The sequence below is a fragment of the Nothoprocta perdicaria genome, unplaced genomic scaffold (genome assembly GCF_003342845.1).
Source record: "Nothoprocta perdicaria isolate Ctin4 unplaced genomic scaffold, notPer1 scaffold_59, whole genome shotgun sequence".
Lineage (NCBI taxonomy): Eukaryota > Metazoa > Chordata > Aves > Tinamiformes > Tinamidae > Nothoprocta > Nothoprocta perdicaria.
In genome coordinates this window covers 1,427,977-1,451,899 of record NW_020455854.1, presented here as the reverse complement: position 1 = coordinate 1,451,899, position 23,923 = coordinate 1,427,977, and the positions used below count along the sequence as shown (strand labels likewise).

Here is a 23,923-nt window from a genome sequence, read left to right as displayed (position 1 = left end):
CAGAGGTACAATCACCCAGAAGAAGGCTGAAAGCTTCAGTGTCACACTGAGTAAACACAGCAAATAAAATAAAGATCTTTCAAGACTAGTTATTCCAATAATCCCACATATCCAGGCAGCAGGCAGAAGGATGAACAGGACTTCCCTCGTTAACATGCCTTCAGCCCAAAGGATCACATGAAAAACACAGCCCCAGGGAAGCAGAAGTYGCTCCTACCTGGGCATCGTGGCTGACGGCCAGTGTAGAGATCTCCTCAGCATGGCCAAGCCAGTGGTTCTGCGACCCTGAGTGCAAATCTTCAACCACAACGATGCAACCACAGGTGTAGGCAAAGAAGCCTATTAGGGAGCATAACATAAGGAGACGGGGAGTTCTCCGTGCAAAGCTTCACATACAGCAACCACTATAACTTACATGACAATGATACATAAAAGCTGACTCTTCTACACAGCTAATGCAGCCTGCTTCCTATCAGGTTGAGAGGGGAGTTAGGGCAAATCTCTCTTCCCCTAACTTGAGCAAAGCAAAGCTGTAGGGCATCACTGCAGCTCTGAAAACAAGAGGGGAGATGGCCTTTGTAACAGCCTTCCCCCTGCTCTAGCCACTTGGCATCTAAAGCCTGAGGCTGCCCTGCCAACAGTGTTCTCCAATATGCCTGTATCCTCTAACTCTTGCCCATAACTAAAATAAAAAAGCAAATAAAAAGAAAGACTGGATTCTCTCAACACAAAGAATCACTGTATTAAGGCAAAGAGCGTAGCCCAACAGCCAGAAGGTTGTAAGCTGGCTCAGTGCATGTGCCCAGACAGCTCTCCAGAGCCATCCCAAGTGTACCTGTGTCTGGGTTCCACACCATATTCCCTCTGCCGTTTCCATTGTAGCCAATCACTGCTTTTAGCTTCAAGACCTCATGGCCAGCTGGAGGAGATGAGAAACTCTGCAAGAAAAGTAGTCACTGACTTAAAATAAGCTCTAGAACGATGCCCCATTCAGGTACACACAAGACTCACACAGGAAAAAGGAAGCATGCCAGCACAAACACATATTCTTATACACAAGTTCATGTCAATGCTCACATAACTCAGTACAAATTCAATGAATTAATGCATGAAGACCAAAGTGCACACTTATACATAAAAAAAAGAGAAACTGCACCAGCCAAACAGGCACAGATACATTCACAGGGGGCACAAAACAGGCTGGCACGAACCGCCCAGCCTATGAGCAGCTGTTAATCCTTCTAGGAAAGAGTTCAGTGGGTTTTGCTGACTTAGTGATGTAGATGTTTGAATAGGAAGATAGTTGGGGGGAAAATGCTACAAGAGGTGTATAGGGAGGTAGAGGAGAAAATGGAGGGAACAAACTGAATGTAGCTGTTCTGCCTACACAGTGAACAGCAGAGCTTAGAAAAAGGTTAAGTTTCTGTTTTGTTATTGCTCTGTTTGTTAACAGAGCAAGAGCTATGCCTTGACTATCTCCACTACACTAGATAGCTTGCCTTCCCCAGCCTGCTCTGCCAATGCATCTGCTCRCAAATATGGGTGCACGATGAATCACTTCATTGCTCACCCGTCTTTCACTTTCTATAGCGCATGCCATTTCCATTTCTTTTGAATAAAAATTTATGCAGATTTGCTGAACGGAACAAGAATTGAGCACAACTCACTTTTTACTGGTCTGGAAAGAGCAGCGTGCTGAAGAGCAAGCGAGACTAATATTAAGGGTTTCTATTTGAACACCAGACCCAAGGGTATATTTCACAAATTGCTTTCAACTGAAGTATAAAATGGAAACTGTTTTGAAAAGCTGCCTATCCCAGCCCCAAAATGCCTCTTCTTCACCTGCTGAGGTGCCCAGCAGTGCCCTGATTCTCACCTGGGGGAGCACTGATGCCTTAAAGCGAGGAGTAAAATGCCGGTAGGAATCTGGGCGGRCGGAGCACTGGGATTTAGGACCTTTGGTCTCCTTTCTGGATGCTGCCACACAAAGAAGAAAATACCCGTGTAACTGCACGTGGGAATGGTTTGCGAGAAGCAGCTGGGTTGTGCCTTGCTATGCCCCATGACCCTGGGGAGGGGTACATATGTGCAAACACACCAACATATGAGAGAGGTGAAAATCGGATGGCACTCACATACGCTGCTACATGCCTGACCACGGGAAAGACATCCAGCAGCAAAGAACAAATACCCACCCGATTCCATCGTCCTATTCAAAACCATCGCATCACCCTACAAACAGCCCAAAGGCAAACGCCTCGTGCTGCGAAAGCATAAGCCACGTGGTTGGGAAGATGCCTTTAATACGACCAGCAGCCATACTCTTAGGCTGAAGCTTTCCAGCAAATCCTGCCCGAGGCTGGGAGCGCTGGCAGCTGCAGGCTTCTGGCAGCCAGCCACAAACTGCTGCAGCTTGCAGGCTGGGTATCTATTAATAGAGGCATTGGGAGCTTTAATTTCAGCTGGGTTTAATAGAATGTGCCACTTCAAAGCTGACAAGCTGAAGAGGGGCTTCTGGCAGGCCTAGAGGAGCAGTGGGGAAACAGCCAGACAAACAAGCAGTTTTAGAAATGAGCATAAGTTTCTCTTAATGATGATTTCCTTTGGCAAATTAGGCCCAGGACAAGGGAAGAACCCCTAGGAACACATGCTGGCCTTCATCTCTCAGCTCAGAACACGTGTCTGGCGAGTGAGCTAACAGTGTGTTAAGTGCTGCCTTGGGTCTATCCGTACCCATATTTATACTGATATTTCCTCATTTTTTCAGGGACAGAGCTGTGCTGCCCTGCAGGCCTGTACCCACTGTACCTAAGGAGCCAAGTCCTTTAGAAGATGAGAATACYCCTTGATTTACCGTTTCCAGAGTGAGGGGGAGACCTTGAGCTCTCCTGTCTCACTTTGGGCCTCACGACAAAAGGCTCCTCACTCCTCAATGACTCCACAAGGACTGAGGAGTCTTTGTCTCCGTCCGCCACCGTTTGGCTGCTGCTTGGGAGATTTGTTTCTTCCTCTTCATCTGACTCAGAGAAAATACCTGAAGAGAAAAATTGGTGGGAAAAGAGAACTACCTGTGTGATTCAGAACTGCTGTAGGTGTGACCCCCCCTTTGATTTKTGGCAATGTCATTTTCCTGTGCTATTCAACAACCTATGTGTAGGGTGAAGTGCAAAGTGGGCATTTCCCACTAGGTATGTCCAAAATATTTACTATAACCCTCACAAAAGCTATGTCAGCAGCTCACTTATAGAGCAGATGATAAACGGGTGCTGAAGGGGGTGATCTCTGCCTACCCCTCTGGGCGGCTTTATCCGATTTAGGAAGGGAAATGCAAAGCGCCATTTCTCAGCCTCCAAAGGGGACATGGGACAGAGAATGTTTCAGGGCTGCTCTGTACTCACAGTGCTGGTGACAGGGAGTTTTCCCYAAATCAACTCTCCCTTTCCTACAGGGGGTTTCTCTTACCACGACATCCCACTTGGTGGACAGAACCAACACCCAGACATGGTGGCGAGGGCAACAGTGGAAGAGGAGCARTCTGCCGAGGAATCTCAGTGGCATCCTTGAGCTTCTCAGAGCTCCTTTCTGTGAAAGAAAAGCTCTGAGCATCAATTTTCTCCCCAAAAGAACTAAAAATCCCCACCCCGCCACCTACTACACCCTGAAGAGCCACCTACTATACCAATGAAGAGCAGTTGTGGAAAAGCTGCTAATACACTGAGCAATGCAACTCAGGGGAAGAGCCAAACTCACCTTCCGTGGGAGGCAGGTCAGGCTGGGAAGAACGTGCACTGGAAAGGCAACAAGACCAAAGTTAAACTGCTGGGCAATGTTGCAGCAGAGGTAAAGAAGAGCAGGGGAAAGCACTGCCCAGCATGGGGCACTCACGCAGCTGGYGGTGACTCTTCTGCAGACGGGGCTAGGAAATCCCACAGGAAGATGGCATCTCCCACGCTGACAACATGCTCTTGGTCTGGGGTGAAGGCAGCGTGTCGCACTGGCTCCGAGTGGCCAATGTACACCTGAGAGAGAGAGAGGAGGACTTCAGCTTCCCAGACTCCATCACCATCTCTGCCCAATGAGGACTGTGGTTACAAGACTCCCTGCCCTGGATACCCAGTGAAGGAAACTTCCATCTAAATTATTTCAGCAGAGAATCTTCTTTGAGTTCAGCACCACATCTCCAGTGTTCAGTGATAYGCTTTATGTTAAACATACTGATCCAAAGAAATAAGCAGAAGTTGGAAAACCCCACAGCCTTATCCCAGCTCTCAGTTATTCTAACATAACCAAGATATCTTAGTTGAAATACCTGGAAGTTGATATCAAAGCGCATCTGGTAGTCCCACACTTTGACAACCTTGTCCCCAGCAGTGAGCAGGTACTTGGCATCCTTGCTTAGCGACAAGGAAGAGCAGGACAGCTTGTGCACAGGAGGCACCTGAGGATAAGACACAGCCCCATGAGCATTGACTGAGCTAGCTCACTGTCAGCAAGCTAATCACTGTCTGAGCACCAAAAAAATAGGCAGATTCATTAGATGGAGAAGAATGAAGCGGAGTATTTTCAGACTCTGGTGAAAAAGTAGTTCAAAACTACATGAACCAGAGATGTCCAGTATTCCTGACAAAGGTCTGTTGTTTTCCTAGCCTTTTGCATCACGAGGCAGACAAAGATTGTAGGTGAACTGAACACACTGTGGACAGATTCACTATGACAGAGTTAGATCATCTCCAGTGCTCTGATGGGCTCGTTGGGTGTTTCACTAGCCCACCTGTGAGATAGGGTAATTAGTCCCATGTGCACACCTCATCCACTGCCACGTGATTCAAAAGGTTTGCTTTAACTGCCTTTAGCAGCTTATTGGGCCCTGATGCTTCAGCAAAATGACAGCAGTGTGACAGCATGGAAAACAAGGACAAGTTCAGGCTCACCTGAAGCATGACCACATTAAGACAGCTATCTGCTTGTCCATTATGTTTTGTTTAGAGCCTGTGAGCTGCAGGATGCTCTCCCATTTATCCCCCAACAGTGAGACAAATCAAGATAAGGCAAGAACTCAGTGTGTGATTTTCATAGCATCCTACCTCTCGCACCAGTCGCCCAGTTTTTGCATCAAGCACAAGGATTTTATTGGAGGACGTGGATACCAGGAGGTGGCCCTGGGGCACAGGAACAAAGCAGATCCTCACTGCTGAACCCAGGGCTGTGCTGTTCGAATCAAAGATGCTGATGTCCACCTTTAGCAGCTGTGAAACAAGGAGCTACTGAACAAACATCCTAGAACAAATACCATGGAAGCCTCAAAAGGGCTGCTGGGCAACCTTGAGGATTTCTCTCATGGTTTCCCCATCACATGTCATAGATTCCCCAAGCCCTGTCACTCAGACAGCCATCTAATGAGATTTTGCAGGGTAGAGGTAAAGTATCTACCCAGTAGAGCAGCTCAAAAAGAGGGAGCAGAGCYGATAGTCCATGCAGCTTTCCTCCTAATTATCTTTCTAGAGGACAATGAAATTGGAGAAGAAGAAACCTTGAATTTACTGCTTCTGTCTCACAGAATGGAAGACAAAGCTCATGATAACCACCCCAAACTGGCTGCTGTGCACTAAAGTGCCTTCTCCAAAACTGAGGGTACACAAAGCTCTTGACCTATCCTATTTAATAAGGCCTATAGGAATTTCCTCTCCTGTCCTGCAGTACCTTACAGCATGTCTCCCCCTCCCCAGCCTTCCACAGGAACSATAAAGAAACCTGGTGGGTACCTCATCTAGAGAGCAGGCCTCCATCACGGTCACGATGAACTTGGAGGGGCCCACAAAGGCCAGGAGACGGCTGTCCTCACTAACAGCCAAAGCACCAGGACTGCTCCCAGCCTCCCGGACCACCACATTACCTGRGGGCCCAGGGAAGAGAGTGAAGAGATGAACAGAGAGAACAGGCTGCAACCAGCTGCCTTTGTGACGCTGCTGCAGACAAGGGAGCTGCATTTTGAAGGACTGCTTCAAAACTAGTCGTAGTAGACAAGGGAGCTGCATTGAAGAACTACTTCACCGTGAGGGTGACAGCTCTGGCACAGGCTGCCCAGGRAGGCTGTGGAGTCTCCTTCTCCGGAGGTCTTCAAAACCCACCTGGATGCCGCCCTGTGCCCTGTGCTCTGGGTGTCCCTGMTGGAGCAGGGGTTTGGACTAGATGATCTCTAGAGGTCCCTTCCAACCTAATGACTCTGTGATCTTTTTCTGAATCTAAATCAACCTAGGATTAATGTTTCCACGAGAAAGGAGCAACCTCTGTTGTGAAAGATGACAGAAATTTCATCTGCAGCATCCAAAGTGTGCATGGAACCACCTCATGGAAAGTCTAGATACTGGGCTTGCAGTATGTTCAAGGCAGGCACGAAAAAAAAGGTAATCGAAATAAAATGCATGTTACTGCTTAATCTTTTTTAAGACTGCAGGAAGCTGTAACAAGCAGCTATGGATGYGACTCCGCAGCTACTCCAGGGGTGGCTAAATCCCTACCAGAAGGAAGTGACTGCAGAGATCTAAAGGTCACAGAATCACAGAAATCAAAGGGATTGCTCTGCATCTATCCCACTGCCACTGTTACACCCTGGGAACACAGCTAGTGATCAGCACTGACATTGGAGGGAAATCAAAGTACCTCATTCCAGTCACAGCACTGACACCAAATTTGGGTGATTTTGGACAAGCTCTCTGATCTCTCTGGGCTGCTATTCCTTTTCCACATACTTTGCACACCTACTGGGGCAGAATTTTCCTCTTTGTATAACGTATTGCGTAACGTAATGTATCCTTTCCTCTCTATAAGCTTCCCTGTGCTGCCACAGCTAATTTCAAAAACATTAATTTTTCAAAATCACCTTTCTCCCCTGGCACTGCTCACCCCTGCCTGCAGCCCTCCACCTTCTCTGTTTATCAGCACAACTCTGTGGCTGTGCTACAGGTAGGATTAGAGAAGTGATTCAGCTTAAACACATGAAACTGTACACACAAAAAACTTAGGTTGGGACTTGTTAGGTTAGGACTTGACTAGGTAAAAACACTAGGCTTGTATTGCCAAACAATATATGGTTGAATCCAGATGCAAAAAGGCAGCTCTGTGCAACTCAGCCCATTCACAAGACTGAAACACCAAGCAATTTGAAAGCTTTTGAATCAGGCTTGGTATGGGGGGGTTACCAGTCACTAAAATTTGCTCCCATACACTACATAAATGCAACTGACACAGCTCAGAAGCTCCTTCAGAAAATCTCTCTCCCAGAGTAGGTTGTCTCTGGTTTGACTTTGCAGTAGGATGTCTGTGCTATTGAAAAGAAAGGAAAAAAGAGGCAACTTGCATCAACTCCATAGCCTTACCCAGGACTCTGAGGACAGGGCTTTTCTGCACCGCAGAGTTGTAGAGAGCCAGAGTTCCTTGTGAACAAGAACTGAACATGAAATTGCCATCTGGAGAGAAGGTCAGACCAGTAACAGCAGCACGGTGCTGCCTAAAAAGAAAGGCAGACAACAAGAGAGATGAGACAGAGAAATAAAATAAATAAATAAATAAATAGAGAGAAGCAACATCCAATGCAATACAGTTAAACACCTGGCAACGAACAGGAAAAGAACCCCACTGTGTTTTGGCCTGCAGCAGCCCAGGACAATGAATACTTTTTTTGGTGGACAGCCTTGCTGTCCCTGGTTGGGATGTGCTCATCCCCCTTTGGAGCATCCTCCATTTCCCATGCCAAGGGTCACAAAGGCTTCCTCTTCAATTGATCTCCAGGACAGCTGTCTGTTTCCCCAGCCCCTTCCCTACCCTCAGCTAGTAAGTCCCCAAATGTAAAGCTCTTAGAGCTTTCTGAGGTTGCATTCTTAACCAAACCCTCAGCATACCAGGCTTGAGAACTACTTAACTGGGACATATGAATTGACAAGCTTGAGAAAATGACTTTTCCAGCACAGAGCCAGCTCCAAGATTATGACTGTGGCTCCTGCCAGGACACCCAGCCTTTACCCCACACATGGGTGCAACTGCCACTGCAAAAAGGTGTCTCTAGCAGGTCGAGAGAGGTGATCCTCCCCCTCTATGCAGCCCTGGTGAGGCTGCATCTGGAGACTGTGTCCAGTTCTGGGCTCCCCAGGACAAGAGGGATGTGGAGCTGCTGGAGAGAGTCCAGCATAGGGCTACGAGGATGATCAGGGACCTGGAACATGGTCCCTGTGCCCTATGAGGGAAGGCTGAGGGAGCGGGGCCTGTTCAGCCTGGAGAAGAGCAGGCTGAGGGGGGATCTGGTCAGTGTGTGTAAATACCTCGAGGGAGGCAGTGAGGAGGAGGGGGAGGCCTCTTTTCAGTGGTGGCTACTGATACAACTAGAGGAAACGGCCACAAACTGAAGCACGACAAGTTCCACAGGAACTTAAGGAAAAATTTCTTAACAGTGAGGGTGACAGAGCCTGGAACAGGCTGACAAGAGAGGTTGTGCAGTCTCCTTCTCTGGAGATCTTCCAAAACCGCTTGGACACAATCYTGTGCCATGTGCTCCAGGTGACCCTGCATGTGCAGGGAGGTTGGACGAGATGATCTCTAGAGGTCCCTTCCAACCYTAAGGATTCCATGATTCTATGAAACACTTACTTGTGTTCCACTAGGAGATTGGAAGCAGCCAAGCTGAAGGTTCGCACGATCCCGCTGTCGAAGCCACAGGCGAGGATCTGCTGGGCAGGGTGAAAGGCCACAGCACACGGCAGTTCGTCTGCAGCTGTGAAGTCATACAGCTGCRGGGAAGAGACAGAGCCACGGGCATGAAGCTGGATAAATCAGTACCTGGCAGGCACRGGTAATGCAGCAAAACACCCTCAGACCTCCACTGCGAGCCTGTTCCCACAACGCAAGCCTAATCCCTGCAGGGCTTCCCCTAAAGCCCAGGGAAATCCAGGGTCTTCAGGGAGATCTGGATAAATCCTTTGAGTATTGTGTCCTGTGTTAACCAGCTACTTCCAAGAGATGGAGGAAAAAAATATGTATTTTTTTACTCTTCTGTTTAATTCTGCTTTCAAAAGCTAGAGCCAAATTAAACATGTAAATARCTGTCTCAGAACTCCATGCCTCAGAAGGATTTCTAACCCATATTAAACCCCATGCCTCAGGGAAGACATTTAAGGGCTCTTAAAGAGCAAAACTTCAATAACTGAACAAAGACAAGGCAAACTATTAATAAATCTATATCTAACATCTCTCTCTGCACTTACCTGCTGCATGGTCACAAGGTCCCAGACTCGGATGGTGTTATCCTGAGAGACTGTTGCCATCTGCTTCCGAATTCCCTCCACAGAAAATGCCAAAATTGTGTCCGTGTGAGAGCGCATGAGGGTGTTATAGTCTCGGGACTCTATATCCAGGTAGCCCAGGTTCCCGGTGGTGGTTGTGCACAAAACTTTGAGGGTGTCTGGGCTGATGCAGACAGAACTCACTGGAGCCTCATGCTCTGGGAAGAGACAAACTARTCAGTACATGGTCCAGGAAAAAACAAGAAGCATCTGGATCAAAGTTATGGAACCACATTCACAGTTAGGAAAGTAYTGCTTGCAGAAATGAACATGACCTAGAGATTAAATGCTTGCAGAGTTCARTTTAGTGCCAAGTTAACCCATGTTCTTTCTAAAAGTTCCTGGGCTCTGCTTTTATGTTGTTTRTTTCAGAGACAGAAGAACTGCTCGACTCCTCTAGTTTTTGATGGGATAGAGGAGTTCTGGGTGCAAGAGCACAGAGATCAAGTTACGCTGCCTGTTCTTACCCAGGAGTTCCCATCTTTCTCCCCGAACTCCCAAGAAAGAACATGAATTAACTGTCCTTGAAGAGACAACTTCCCAAGACTAGACTATAGCACATTTGAAAAAGCACTCATTTATGAGAATAACTTCAGCAGAACTGCAGGGGATTCTTTGCTTCATAGGACAGGCTGATACAGATTCAGAACTCAGAAGCTCCTTTCCCAGATCTACACACCTGCCTCCAACATGACAGTAGAGAAGTCCAGCGGCCACAGTCGCAGATAACCATCTTCTGAGCCCGTGGCACAAAAGGTTGAGGAGATGCTAATACTGTTGATAGCGATCCCAGGGCCTGAAAGCCAGAACACAAAGCTACTGAGGTCACTGGCAGAAACAAGAAAACAGAAACCAGGATTCTTCCATCCAAATCAGAGCTCAATAGTCCACCTGCTCCAGCAACTGAACATCTTTGAAAAAGATACAAGAAGTCCCACCGCAAACGACAGTGCAAGTTACCTCTGTGCAAAAATCTTACTTATTCCTTCTAAGAGTTCAAAACCTATTTGCTCCCAGCACTACTGTTTACCATCAGTGCAACTCTACTTACTCTTGCCAGGCAATGCATTTCTTATCCCACTCATAGCTTGAACAAGACCTTGTGCAAGGAATGTCTTTGGTAGCTGTTCAGGGTACAAAACAGTTTCCTTTCCTGTCTCAAGTCTCCTCTGCAGCATAGTGAGAAGTGAGACAGGAATAAGCGTGGGCAACTATATATCTACTGGGATATATACTGGGAAAGCAACAAGTTTTTTGATTTTGGCACAAAGTCCATTGGACAAAGCACTGGATAGAGCAAGCAGTGTTGCCACTGAGAAACCCAAGGACCATGTTAAATCTTCTATTACTCATTTTATCAACCGTGGAGAGAGAGTTGGAATTACATACCTCTCAAAGGTGCATGCTCTAGATTTAATAGTTCATGCAATAAATTTTAAGATACAAGAGCAGTCACATTTTAAAGTGAATTCTTCCTGCTTTTAAAAAAATCTATGGAAGAGCTGAAAGTTGTACTACTTAGTATACAGCATGAAAGAATTCCCAAACACTTCAGACAGGCTGAATAATGAAACAAATCCCCAACATCTATCTTTCCATCGATCTGCTTAGCTCTTTCTACATCTCTACATAAGAATCCTGTCAGCAAATTAAGACCTTGTTTCATGTTCCTAAAAGTAGTAATCAGCATTTAACATGCCAATATTCTGTCTTAAAATGATACTTTGCTGCACTAAGGTTACTGTAGCACTTAAGGGGAAAAGAGTTAGCTAGCAATGATTCAATCACGCCACCATAACCTTTAGCAGTAGCTAAACAGCGGGTTTATTTTTCCAGAAAATTGCTTAAATTTATTTCTGATCCTGGTCGTTCTTGAGCCAGTCCTGAGCTAGCTCCCTTCTTTGTGCCAGGACACAGTCCCCACAGCCCTACCTGCGCTGCAGCCTGGCTTTTCTGGCTGGTGACAGTGCTGGGGCTGGGAAGGCAGGAGCCGCCGGGCGCTCCTGATGCAGACGTTCTTGTAGTCCACGTCCAGAATGTGGCCGCTCTTGCTGCAGACAAACCTGGAAAGGACAAAGATCCCTACTCCAGGATCTGAAGGTTAAGAGCAACTTGGCAGGCATTATTTTGTAAAACCCGGGGTTGACAGTGTGTTTCAGCAAGTTTTAGTCAAGAGGCACAGAGTAACCTGATAAACTCCGTCTGCCTGATGAAAAGGAATTCCAATTCACAGTAACACAAAAGGTTAAGCAGGGGTCCAAGAGAGACTTCCCGTGAGCTAACCCAGGAATCTACAACCAAGGGCTCAAGTTAGAGCTCCCTATTTTCCTTCTGTCCCTTTGAAACACTAATCCATGAAAGAGCTAAAAGTTCAGTGTGGACTTCAAAACGAAAATTATCTCTGCTGTATAAGATAGCCTGTGGAGGAAGGCAGAGGTCATTTGAACTGACAGTTCTGCCTTTTGGGAACAATAAGGGATAGCAACAATAGCCTTGGTTTGATGATTAAAATAACACAAAGTATGCACTTTTTTATACCCAAAAGAAGTGCTATACCAAACTCATCCCCCTGCCAACAGAAAATTAACCACAAGCTTCAGGCAGGGGGAAAGAATCACTAYGTACTTGAGTGTCAAGACATCAGCAGGACACAAATGAGGAAAAAAAATTTCTTGTGCTATTCTGCAAAGTATCTGAATTTCTTTTGGGAAGAGAAGCATGCTGAGGGAAGGTAGAGGCTTTCCCAGCTCTATAAGGCACTTGTATTCTGCAGGGAAAATCCAGACAAAATACCAGAAAGGAGGAGAAAGAAGGATGTCAAGGCCACGGCTGCACGTGGCCTCCTCCACTCATCCAAAGAAGGCTGCAGAGCTCCAGCCCAAYGGGAAGGCAAACGTGGACCCCAGGCGCCCCTTACAGCGTGCGGTCGTCCGGCTCCCGCTCTGCCGACTGCCCCTCCTCGAAGGCCAGGTCGGTGAACTCCAGGGAATGGTACTCGCCCAGGTTCACGGGGCACGAGCGCAGCGCTCCGCTCCGCAGCCGCCACAGCCGCACGTTGTCCCTGCCACACGACACCATCCTGCCGCACAAGAGACTGTGAGAGGAGCCGGGAAGGATTTGTTCAGCCCCTGGTAAAGGGCTAATGCTTAAGGGCAGCAGACTGAGGCATGCTGATAGCGAGAACAAAGAACAGGATGCTCCTGAGCAGAGACTGCTCTGAATCCTCAGCATCCCAGAGGCACGGGGGTGCTCTGTGCCTGCCAGCCTGAACTGCAGCAGTGCCGTGAGCCTCCCCACAGCAGTGCCGTGAGCCTCCCCACAGCAGTGCCTGATCCTGCACTGTTAATCCACGCTTCCTTTGCACACTACCTGGTATCATCAAAAAAAGCAATCTTCAAAGTCTGGATGTCCACATCTGTGTGTGCTTTGGCCAGCACAACTACCTCTCCGCCACCGGTCACCTGAGCTGTGTTCCACACCACGACCACCTGGAGAAAGACGACAGTGAGGGCAGAGCTGTTGAAAYGTGGAAACCTTTCGAGCAAGAGTTTTGCAGGTGACCATTTGCATGTATGGGAGTGTTCTCCAAGGCTGTGCACCCAGTAATGATTGTAGAACTAAATGAAAGTTTAAAAAAAAAAAACAAACAAAAAAAACCCAAACCTCTAACAAGGAGGATACAGGACAGTCCAAACAGTTTGGCAAGCCTTTATTGCAATATAGTTGTCTGTCATTAATAATTACGGGTTCTAAATCCCAGAGTTGCCTGGCAACACGCCTCACATTTGGAAAGGAAACGCAGTAGCTGCACACAGAAGAGTGTGAACTGTGTCCCCTTTTAACCAGGGGGGCTGAGAAGGGCTTGGAGACGTCATTCCCAAAGGAAAGGGGAAGAACACTGAAGGAATGCAAGGTACTCGGCACTCTTCCTTTTAGGATAGCGTTAAAAACAGACTCAGCTCAGTCTCAGCAGGTCTGGGCTGGCAGGTGTCACTGTCCCACAGCACCTCCCACTGTCACATTCTGTTTCCTAGCCCAAGTGCTGCTTTCAACCAGTTGGTATTTCCCCCGCCAGAGTTTCCGTTCTTCAAGCCCCTACCCTGAACATGAAACAGTTGGTTTGTGCTGTGAAAAAGCTGGAGGGATTCTGTGCCTGCTTGTTTTTTTTCTGCAGGCAGCATGCAGTCAGCAATAGCACAGCTAACATRCAATTAGTTCTCTGTAACAGATTACTAGATGGAGACAGCTATAGTGATAAAGTAAAACCCTGAGTCCCACAGAACAGTTTTATTTTTGACTATTATACGCAGGATCTGCGTCATCCCCTAGCTACATCAGTGGGTGGTAGCTCGAGTGCCCCAGCATCCCTTTCAACACACAATGCCTGCAATGCTCCAACTGAAAGACTTAACTTCACATCTGCCTTGCTTCCCCTAAATGCTCTACAAAAGGGTTTTGGGCTCCAGCCCCAAATCTCCCATTTCAATTCCCATTCTTCCACTAAGTGCTTTCAAGCCTTCCAGCTTAAAATGACACGCAAGCATGTGTCACCCTCTACCAGGAGGGTCAGAACTGCTGCAGGGAGGCCAGGGAATGATGTATGTTAGTCTACAGTGATCCCCACAGGATACATGGAGAATCACACAGCTGCCTTAACCACAAACAATCACTGCCAGAAACCAAAGGACAGAAATGGGCCCAAAGCTCAACCTGAACAGATCTCCCCACAAGTTACCTTWGAAATAATTTATTTGCTTCCAGCTGGGGAAGTACCTTCAAAGACACATGTATCAGACAAACTATTTTCTAACCAGAGATTCTCATGAATCTCATTCTCATTAGAACAAGAATCTCATTCTAATGAGATATCTCTTTATTTACAGTGAGAAGTCTTTTCCACAGTCTTTTCTGTGTCACCATGCCCTGGAAAGCCCATACCAGCAGTGTGCCTGCAGAGTAACTGCGTAATCTAAGAGGGGAGATATCTTGTGATGCTTGTTCTACAGGATATGAAAAAAAAGGAAACCAGAAAGCTCTCACCGTTTTGCCATGTCCATCCTTTCCAATGCCACAAAGAACTGCTCCACTGTAGGAGAAGCTGCAAGAACAAGATGCTTGGTGAAACGCAGTTCCTCACAGCCCAAGCGCATCTCGGCAGGGAATAAAAAGAGATGAGATGAGGCTATGGGGAGACAGCACGTCCCGAGGGATAAGTTAGGGAAGGAGGAAGCTGGCAGCACACCAGCTGTTCTAGGATAACTGCCAGCAGGGTCTCGGTGATAAACACAACAGCAGCTAAAGGAGAGCTATAAATCAGCCGTGCGTTATCATGCGCTCATGGCGCAGAGAAGATGCCATGCTGCAATGCTTCACCCACTTGAATGCATCCCTGCCCTCATCTCCTCCTCCCTTCACACGTTGAAACCTACCTCAGGGACGTGAGTGACCGCACGTGGGTTTTGAACACCGCCAGGCAGCTCCCCTTGGGGAATTCCCAGAGGCGAGCCACGCTCAAGGGGCCGGTCTGTGCAGAAGCCAGCAAGGTGCTGTTTCCATTGAAGGCCAGCGCTGACACCTGGGGAAAGGTGAGGTTAGAGGTGCTGGGGAAAGCTAGGACTGGTGGTAAGTCCTGCTGCTGCTAAGCCAAGGCTCTTCCTGACTTCCACTCTGGATGCAGGGTCTGGTTGGACTTGCCACAACCTCCCCAGGGTCACAGTCGATGCTTTACTATAACACTTTGAGCAGGAGCAGCAGAGAGGTTAGAGGTTAATTCTCACCTCTTAGGAATTAACAAGCATATCACTGAAACAAGCCTTTGTCAGAACGCTTGCACTGACCTTATCTGTGTGTCCGATGAAAAACCTCTGCTCTCCGGTCTGAATCTGCATGGTCACTATAACTGCATGGCAGGGGTAGACCACTGCAGAGTTGTTGTGAGTCCACAGCGCCTGCAGGACAAATGAGGGAATGAGACGGAGGATGAGATCCCACAGAGGATCCGGTTCCTAGCCTGGATTTGCAGAGCTTTCTTAGACACATGGGAGACTTGGAGAGCTGCTGCAAATGTGCAGGTGACAGGACTGCTCTCTCATGCATGTGGGCTTCCAACTAGCAAAGGAAAAGAAAAAGCCCAGCTGACATCCAAGTTCATTCCGTGGATTTACTATCCAAATCATATCTTGTACATGCACTGCAGATACATGGAAAATTATGTTATTGAGCTGGATGAAGCACAGAAAACTTCCTTTATTCTAACTCCAAGGCAGACCATGGTTTGGGATCCTGGAAGGCAAAGCCCCACATGGAAACGACCCAAACCACAGCCCTCTTCTAGACTCCAGCAAAGCACATTCTAGGGGCATGAGATGTGTTAAAACGCAGAAGACGTGAGATCTAAAAGGGCTCCTGATTCACCACTGGAATAGTGGAAGACCCACACCCAAACATAAGCTCGTGCCCATCTGTTATGGGGCCCTTTTCCCAARGAAGTTTGGCACATTCGTGTATCTGATAAAAATCAATATCCTTATAATGTGGTTACAGATAAACTTCAAAAACTCTTTCAATTACTGACCCATTTGGTGCTGCAGCCTCCAAAGCCAATAATCATCTTCAGCTTCAGGATTGGATCTGGTAAAAGCCTCTGAAAGAAAGACAGCATTGGCACACTTACTGCAGGACTACAGCCAGATCAATAACTGCTCCACCACATTCCTCTGGACTACTCAGCCACTCTGCTTCCTTCTTCTTTTCTACTTTCTCCTGAAAACACAGAGACTGTTCTGAATCCTGTCCCATTAAGGGGACAGTTTTAAATTATTTGACCCGCCAGAAGTTAAACTTGGAAGAAAACTGGAGCTGGGATCTTCTGACATCTTATTTGCAGAAGTTCTCCAGCTTAGGCTAAGGGAGCTGCAAACAGATCTTCCTAATGCCTGAAAATTCCTAGAGAGCAGAATGATGCTGTGGAAAGATCTGTTATCTTACCCTGCAGCGAGAGGCCCTCCTGCTAGACAGCACATCTGGTCCAGTGACCTTCGTGTATATACTCTGGGAAAATAATGTAATAATAATAATTCAGTACCTGCACATTATTGGTTTTATGTCAGTGCATGCATCCCAGAACTAGACATACGGTCCCTCTTTCAAGAAATATAAGATACTTGTGGAAAGAAAAACTTGACAGTCAGAAAAAATAATGTCAGCATCAGGACTGGACTGACATTAACTGAAATTCCAGCCCAATCTTTTGTTTCCTCTGCTGAGCTCAAAAGCATTACAGGCATCAGCCCACAAATGTCCTGCTTGGATGCCTTATGCTCCCTACAACCCAAAGCAGTCCCAGCAATCAGGACTACACAATGTCTCTGCATTCACAATGTTATGAGAGAATGTAGATATGCAGGTGGGATAAGGGTGCCAAGGGGTAGCTAGTGTATTTGCTCAGTCCCACAGGACACAGCAAAAGGAAGGGAAAGAGCTTCAGCTGGGAAAAAATGGCCCCTCTGCACCAGTGTCATACGCTGACTGAGGATCTGGCTTGGCAGGAGCCCCACACACAGGAATCCAAAAAGCTTGTGCCCCAAGCCCAGGGAGCTCAGCTCAAGGCCCACTCTCTTCCTGACAAAAACCTCCTGCGATTAAAGTCACAAGAAGACCAAATGAAGGGGAAGCATTAGCAAAAATCACTCCAAAACAGGCAGAACGCAGAGCTGTGCCAAGCAGAAAGTGTGAAACCAGACTGCTGTGATTCCTCAGTGTTTCACCTACCTCCTCCAAGCTTGTGTTGAGGGCACGGATGGATCGTTCGCTCGTCTTGTGGGCGTACACGTGAATCCCTCCATCAGGGACTGCTGGCGAGCGCCCAGCAGAGTCGCCAGCACCTTGGAGCTTCCCTTTCTTGTTCGCCTCCTGCTCGCCAGCACGCAGGACTTCCAAAGGCCCTGGGGCTGTTAGGTGAACCTCGGGAATGCTTTTTGTAATTAGAGGACACCGACGTGGCATCTGAGAAAGAAGAAAGCCTCAGACACAGACCTGACTTCCCTCCCACGTTCTTACACCCACTGCAAAGGGAGGGACAAGGAGAAACCAGCATCTTTCCCGAGTGACTATTAATAATTCCAAGCGTACAATTAAGTGAGAAACATATGGATCCMAATGAGAGAGTAACATGCAGGGAGAGCATCCCTATCACCTCACTGTAGGTAGCTGACTTCGTCAGGTATGTTACCAAGCCAGTTTCCCTGTGTTCCCAATACTGTTCACAAACAGTTCCATTCCTCTGGACACAACAAAGCAATCCTGGAGAAGACCCAGCTCTTAATAGGCTCTCCACTGAGCAGAAGCTGAAAGCCAATGGCCAGCTAACTTGGCTTATCTCCATTCAGAAGAGCAAGCAGTTGCATTCAATTTTTCCTCCCCCTCCACAGCATAAACAGCACAGATTTCCCCAGTCCTCTACAAAAGCCTATTGCCCTCCTACATCTTTACTATCTTTCTGATAAGAAAGGGTCAGATRCCAAAACCTGTGTCACTAGTAACAGCAAATGAGAAGAACTCTGCGGTTCGGGGCAGCTGCTCGCAGCCCCAGTAATCAGGATTTTGTAYCCAGCTATACTAGAGACACCCTTCATCAAGCTCTCTCCCTAGTCCTTTACTCATACAGATAATGTGAATAAAAATTATTTGCTGCCTCAGCTGAGATGGGGAGAATAGAATTCTAGAGATTACAAAGTACTTGGCATTTACCCAGACTTTTTTCTGCGTCACGGCAGATTGAACCACAAAGACATTAACTGTGGCACTGAGGTCAACAGACCATGCCCAGACAAGGCTGCGAGTGACAAAAAGCAGCTTGTACATCCTAAATAAAGGATGTAAAAGGCAAAAGAGGTGTGAAAACATTCCACGAGGCAGGAAGGAAGAAGCTGCACCCTCTCTCCATGGTGTACTCACAGCTTTGGGGCTGGTTATCTGCTGAACGAGGGACAGACGATCACGGACTGCTTTGGTGAGCGTTACCAGTTGGGGCAGCTCGTGGACTGCGTCTTCCAAAACATGGCCACCTGCAGCACAAAGGGAGAGGGATGGTGTCTGTAACCCTCTGATCTGTTAACTACCTGCTCCTGCATGCAGTAATTAGCAGCCGTTTCATTCAAGTTCTTATTCCTCCTTTAAAAAACATCCAGATAAAAAAAAAATAAATAAATAAAATAAAAAGGCTATTCTATAACAGGATAACAAAGACCCACTTCTACACTTGGTACCCCTGCTGTAAGTAATACTCTCTGCRGGGTTTTCTGTTTTGTTCCTTTTTATCTGCAGGTCAAGAGCACGTGGAAAAAGTCCAGAGTGGAAACAAGCGACTGCTTTTGGAATTCAGAAAGATGTGGGAGTGTACTGCAATAAAAACATCCATCCTAGACCTCTGATCAGGCACTAGCTGAAACTACCTGTTACGAGTTCTGAAACAAAAAAGAGTCTGCAGGTTTGCTGCCCTAGGTTGGGAAGGAGATGGGCATAGACTCCAAGCACAGGAGACTCTTTAACTCTTGTTAAAGAGCTGCCTGCTCAGTATCAATTTTATAGGAAGAAACCATGGCAGCTTCCTTAAAAAAATCATCAAAATTCACTACCCAAAAAAGCTCTTTSCTCTCATCACCTTTTAATGCTTCTCAGCACTTCTAAATGACAAATACAGGTAATTTAGGCAGCTCCTGCTGAGAAAAAYCTATCTCTGCAAAATGCAGGGCCTCTCTCAAGTGTTTTTTAACCTTCTGGGAGATGCTTTTCCAGAGCTGTATGTCAAATTGGTAATGGAAAGGGCTCTGGACAACACACGGGAGTYGGAGGATTCCTCAGAGACCATGAAGCAGTGGCCACTGTTTGGGCTTGCACCAAGGGGCTGACCCAGCCTCAGCCCACTGACCCCCCAGCTTCCCTACCTGCTGCAGGGCTGGAACAGCTCTTTTGGATTGAGTCGTATGGCAGCTTGGACCCATCAGATGGAAACCTGGAGAGGGGAGAGAAGAGAGAAAAAAAAAAAAAAAAAAAAAAAAAAAAAAAAAAAAGCAGAGGAAAGGCATCTTTTATTTAGGATTTTGCACAGGAATCCTATTTGATAACTACCTGCCTGGCACAAAAGTCTTCAGATTTATCTGGCTGACTCCTATAAAATTCTCTTTCATTCCCTCTTCCCCCAGACACAAGGATACTAAAGCATCTCCATTGTGTGATCTACAGCCTTGGTTTCCAGAGGCTATGTTTACCCAACATGTTTTAAGCACTGCTCCAGTGCTGCTGACTCTGACGAGCTGCAATTTATGGCCAACACAGTCAGCTGGCAAAGACCTCGGCACAGATGGGATCACAGCACTAAGGCTGGCTTTCTGGTGGGGAAGGTACATTGATGTCTGCCTGCCTAATGAGGCATTGAGGCTGATGACAGTTCAGCAACCACTGTAGAGCCTAACTTTTAAGGCACAGAGAACTAGCAAGAAGTTGTAGTGCTCCCTAGAAATAGCCACCGAGGAAAAAAGCTTGCATTTAGCTAGGCTAACCACAGAAGCAAGCTCAGCAAARAGGGCTCAGAAAATGTTCTGGAACTGGAAACTCTTAAGGCCTTTTGCCTGCCCCAAAATATCAGCAACCAACTATTAAGCACTGACCATAGATGTGCTCACAACATTTTAGCACTAGAGCTGAGGCAAACAATGATTTAACTAGAATCCTGCTTTGTATCAAAGCAGACACTTCTCAGCTAGCTTTTAACTCTSCTGCCTTCCCACACTGCACATTGACCAGCCCTAAAGAGAGATCTAAAAGTTCTAGTGATGTCAACAGTAGCGTTTAGCAACAGTACCTGATATAGTCATAGCGGTCGTGCCATTTCTCTCCCTTTGGCACAGGGAATGCCATTTCTCGTGGCATGGGAGATACACCATGGCAGGCCAGGTTGCTCTGTCGGGCTTCAGAGAAGGTCACACCTATTGGCACACAAGACATAAAACTAAGTTCTCCAAGTCTCTGGGGTTGGAGGCTCRCAGCTGGACTCAACTGATGTACCTTGATGCCTATAACAAATGAATATTCCTTCACACAGGAATACTCTTGGAACTTGCAACTTCAAAAGAAGGAGCAAGAGCTTAAACCTCTGGTATTAAGTTATAAATTACCCATTGCAAAGACCAACTTGGTCTGGTTTGCTATTATTTTCTGCATTTTCACATGATCTGCACTAGGAGTTTCGATTTTCTTCCCTGCTGCATTTGCCACTTCATTAAAATGATGAGTCTTCAAGATTTTATCTTTATTTTATCCATATTTATTTTAATCCCTCAAAGTCTGGGGGACTTCTTTCATGGTAAATAGCATCTRTAAATTCCTCACTGACGCTTTCAAGTGGGCCAGTCAGTTTCAGTAGATTTCCAGAGAGATTTTTTTTAATAAGTCAGAAACAAAGGCTTTGATTGGAATATATCTGCTGCACTGAGTRGGTGGATTAAAAAAATTAAAGTATATTGGCAGATTTCTTGATTTCAGTGAAAAAGAATTATCAAGAAATAAAAAAAGAAAACAGGTTCCTCTGTAAGAGAAAAGTATAAGCCTGTGAAAAGTGAAGTGTGGTTACACCTTTTTATTTTCTTGCAACAATCTAGTGCTGGCAAGATATTTAACTTTTCTCCTAYCTTTCATTCTCCCAGCTGGAAAATAAGAAACAACACTTTTCTCTGAGAGTGGAGGACCATATTTATTCACTAGATCTGRTTTACATCACACAAGAAATGACGTGCCACCCCAAGCTCTCAGCTCCTTACCTGGGTCAAAGAGCAAGTCACTCGTGCAGAGATTCTTCACCAGGAGGTTGGAGCAGAGCTTGACACTCTTCAGATGGCTGTAACGACGGTTGAGGTACATGGAGAGGATGTACTGGAGATCGAGCATCAGACAGGTCCAGCGCACGTTGGCAGGGGCTGCTCCCACTAGATCTGGGCATTAAAATGGTYTGTTGCAAGGTCAGCATGGAGTAGTAAGGGCACGTCAGAAGAGATTACAAACCTTAGGCTGTCATCCTTGCAGATGGGAGATGCAAGATTAGCAGCATGCACATGATCAGGAGGGTCTCTCAATGCGCACATCCAAGTCACYGTTCTGCTCTGGGGCACGTTTCTAGCAGCACCAGCAAGCAGAGGCTGATTTGTGCTTTTATGCACATTTTCATGCATAAATCTGTGATCCTCAGCCCTCAAACATAGGCCTCAGAATGCAAGATTTAACATCTGCTTGCAATATGCCCAACTCGGTKGGGTCCAGGAGAAGTGTCTCCTTAGGACAATAAATGCTACTCCACTCTAGTCACTGAGTGGCAGCTTGCATTGAATGCTCACATCAGAGGACAAGCACAGCAGAACATGCCACATTATGTACGATGGGATCTCTTCCTGCAGACAACTGACAATCAATTGATGTAGCACCCTGAACTACAGAACTGACACCACGAGTTAGTTTTAGCCTGGCTGATACAACTGCAGGAAATATTAATCACTTAATGCACTTTASATTTCACTCTTGGACCCTGAATCAATGAGGTCCTCCCAGGGTCTTTTGTAGCATGTAGAAAAGAAGAAGCCCTAAAGCCTTTTAAAACTAAAGTGAAAAGTATTTAACAGGATTTCCACCAGGCTTGACTAGTCAATAGCACATCAGAAGAGTACCTGAGATTGGAAAACACACCTCATTGCTCATTATCACAGCACATAGGTCTGGAAAGAACAGAGAACTGGCCATGGTGCCTTAGGCCAGACTCACACCTAGCCTGATATTACATCACCCATTATTTGGGCAGAAATTAAGAATAGGGAAGGCATAAACAGTCCTTCCCCACAGCACTAGCTTTCAATTATTGGCTGTTAGGGGCCTTCTGGATCAAGAGAGTGCATCTACACTGCTTGTGCATCAGCCATGCACTCATCCTCCTGGCATCCATCCACTCCCTTTTTGAACACAGTTTATTTTCTAATAATTTATTTTKGCCCTGATATTCCAGCCCAGTCTCTGCTGTGACAAGGGCAATGCCACCATCCACACGCAGTATTCTTTACCTTGCTTGGAAGTCTTGGCTGTGCTCTCATAAACTGGCCCTTTGGCTGCTCCACAGATGAAAGGGAACTGAAGCCATGTGGCTGTGGATTTGAACTCCTTAAATAGGTTGGAGAAAGAGATGCGAACCACCTGGTTATCCTGAGGACAAAGACACACACATGGTGTTTGAGTCACCCTGGTGGCTTAAGCAAGCAAGTGCTGCAGAGGATATTTGCACTGTCCCAGGCCTAGACAATTGAGTAATAGCCTCTTGTCCCATCCAATAGAGTCCTGAGAGCCCAAGAAACAAGAAGCCTGAATACACAGATRGCACAAGAACAGAAATCATCCCAGGCCCAGGGTAACTGTCCCCRACCACAACGATCAGCTTTCCCTGGAAGCACTTTGAGAAACTCCTGGAGCTCTCTGGATAACCAGGCTCAGGGAAGGTATGTCACCTTCTCCTTTAACCCACTCCAACAACTACTACAACACTCATCATCAGTGGAACATCAGGAACATCAGTGGGAAAGACTCCTAGGAGACGTCCACCTTAGAGCCAAACAGTCCCATGTCTGAAACTCCAAGATCTGAACACGCTGCCCTCAGACTTTAATAAGCGCAAATTGCACCAGCGCCCTGCGTATCACACACCTCTGTGGAGACATCCAGATGCACGACGAAGTATTTGTTGGGCAGAGGCCTGAAGAGCAGGTAGAGGTAGCGCCCAACGAGGCCCAGCGACTGCGTGCTGGTCTTTGGGAGCTGGATGTAGTTACTGGCAGGAATGGAGCCCCGGATCCGATACACYGTTCCTTTCAGGGTCTTGTCCTGCAGTAACAAGGGCCGGCATCAGCACGGGCACAGGAACGGCGAGCAGGACCGCAGGGGGTGATTTGCCCACTCCAGGCCAAGGGCTGTTTCCTCATSCGAGCTGCTCCACACAGACGTATGGCAAGATCGGGCAGGCAGGGGAGGATCAGGGCTAGGGAACCCTGGTGCTTTATGTTAGGGAGCCCATTTATYGCAGGAGCAGCAGCATCCATAGGTATCCCAGTCCTTTATATCATGCAATATTCCTGTGGCAAGTGCAGAGTTCCCAGCTGCAAAAGCCGCTACGRGAAGCGGCAGTTTTGGCTATTCCTGATGGGATGGAGAAGGGGGGAAGGGGAGGCGGCTCCCCTGGACCCGGGGCTGCTCTCAGGGCTGCAGGGGGGGCGGTTCCAAAGCTGGAGCCTGCAGGAGCTGCCCCTGCTCCTTGCGGGGCTTGTCCCGGGCGCAGCGCGGGGGTCCCGGCCACTGACTTCCCCAACACCCCTGCCCAACGTTACCATGAACGTCGTCACGTCGCCTTCCTTGGCCGAGCGCCTCCACTCCTCCACGCGGAAGTGCTTGAACACGTTCAGGTAGGGGTTCTGCCACACTGCGGCCCCGCGCGGGGACACGGCGCGGCGTGAGGCGGAACGCGAGCGGCCACGGGCGGAGCGGCCACGGGCGGAGCGGCCACGGGC

The 23,923-nt window shown here is 47.3% G+C and overlaps 1 protein-coding gene across 1 annotated transcript in view; it reads right to left on the bottom strand.

Moving 5' to 3' along the window:
* WDR90 (WD repeat domain 90) overlaps positions 1-23,839 on the bottom strand; it is a gene marked incomplete at its 5' end in the record, with an annotated part of 34,771 nt that extends 10,932 nt beyond the window's left edge. The window contains 29 exon segments of the mRNA XM_026048970.1: positions 218-339; positions 836-938; positions 1,877-1,977; positions 2,855-3,034; positions 3,463-3,596; positions 3,853-4,019; positions 4,310-4,438; positions 5,085-5,246; positions 5,763-5,893; positions 7,377-7,507; positions 8,641-8,780; positions 9,255-9,490; positions 10,012-10,128; positions 11,265-11,395; positions 12,250-12,411; positions 12,702-12,820; positions 14,373-14,430; positions 14,762-14,907; positions 15,170-15,280; positions 15,907-15,975; positions 16,320-16,382; positions 17,103-17,336; positions 18,288-18,435; positions 19,261-19,344; positions 20,194-20,317; positions 21,149-21,319; positions 22,433-22,571; positions 23,067-23,243; positions 23,744-23,839. Of these exon segments, the coding sequence (XP_025904755.1) occupies positions 218-339; positions 836-938; positions 1,877-1,977; positions 2,855-3,034; positions 3,463-3,596; positions 3,853-4,019; positions 4,310-4,438; positions 5,085-5,246; positions 5,763-5,893; positions 7,377-7,507; positions 8,641-8,780; positions 9,255-9,490; positions 10,012-10,128; positions 11,265-11,395; positions 12,250-12,411; positions 12,702-12,820; positions 14,373-14,430; positions 14,762-14,907; positions 15,170-15,280; positions 15,907-15,975; positions 16,320-16,382; positions 17,103-17,336; positions 18,288-18,435; positions 19,261-19,344; positions 20,194-20,317; positions 21,149-21,319; positions 22,433-22,571; positions 23,067-23,243; positions 23,744-23,839 (3,885 nt within the window).
* Positions 23,840-23,923: the final 84 nt, after the last annotated feature.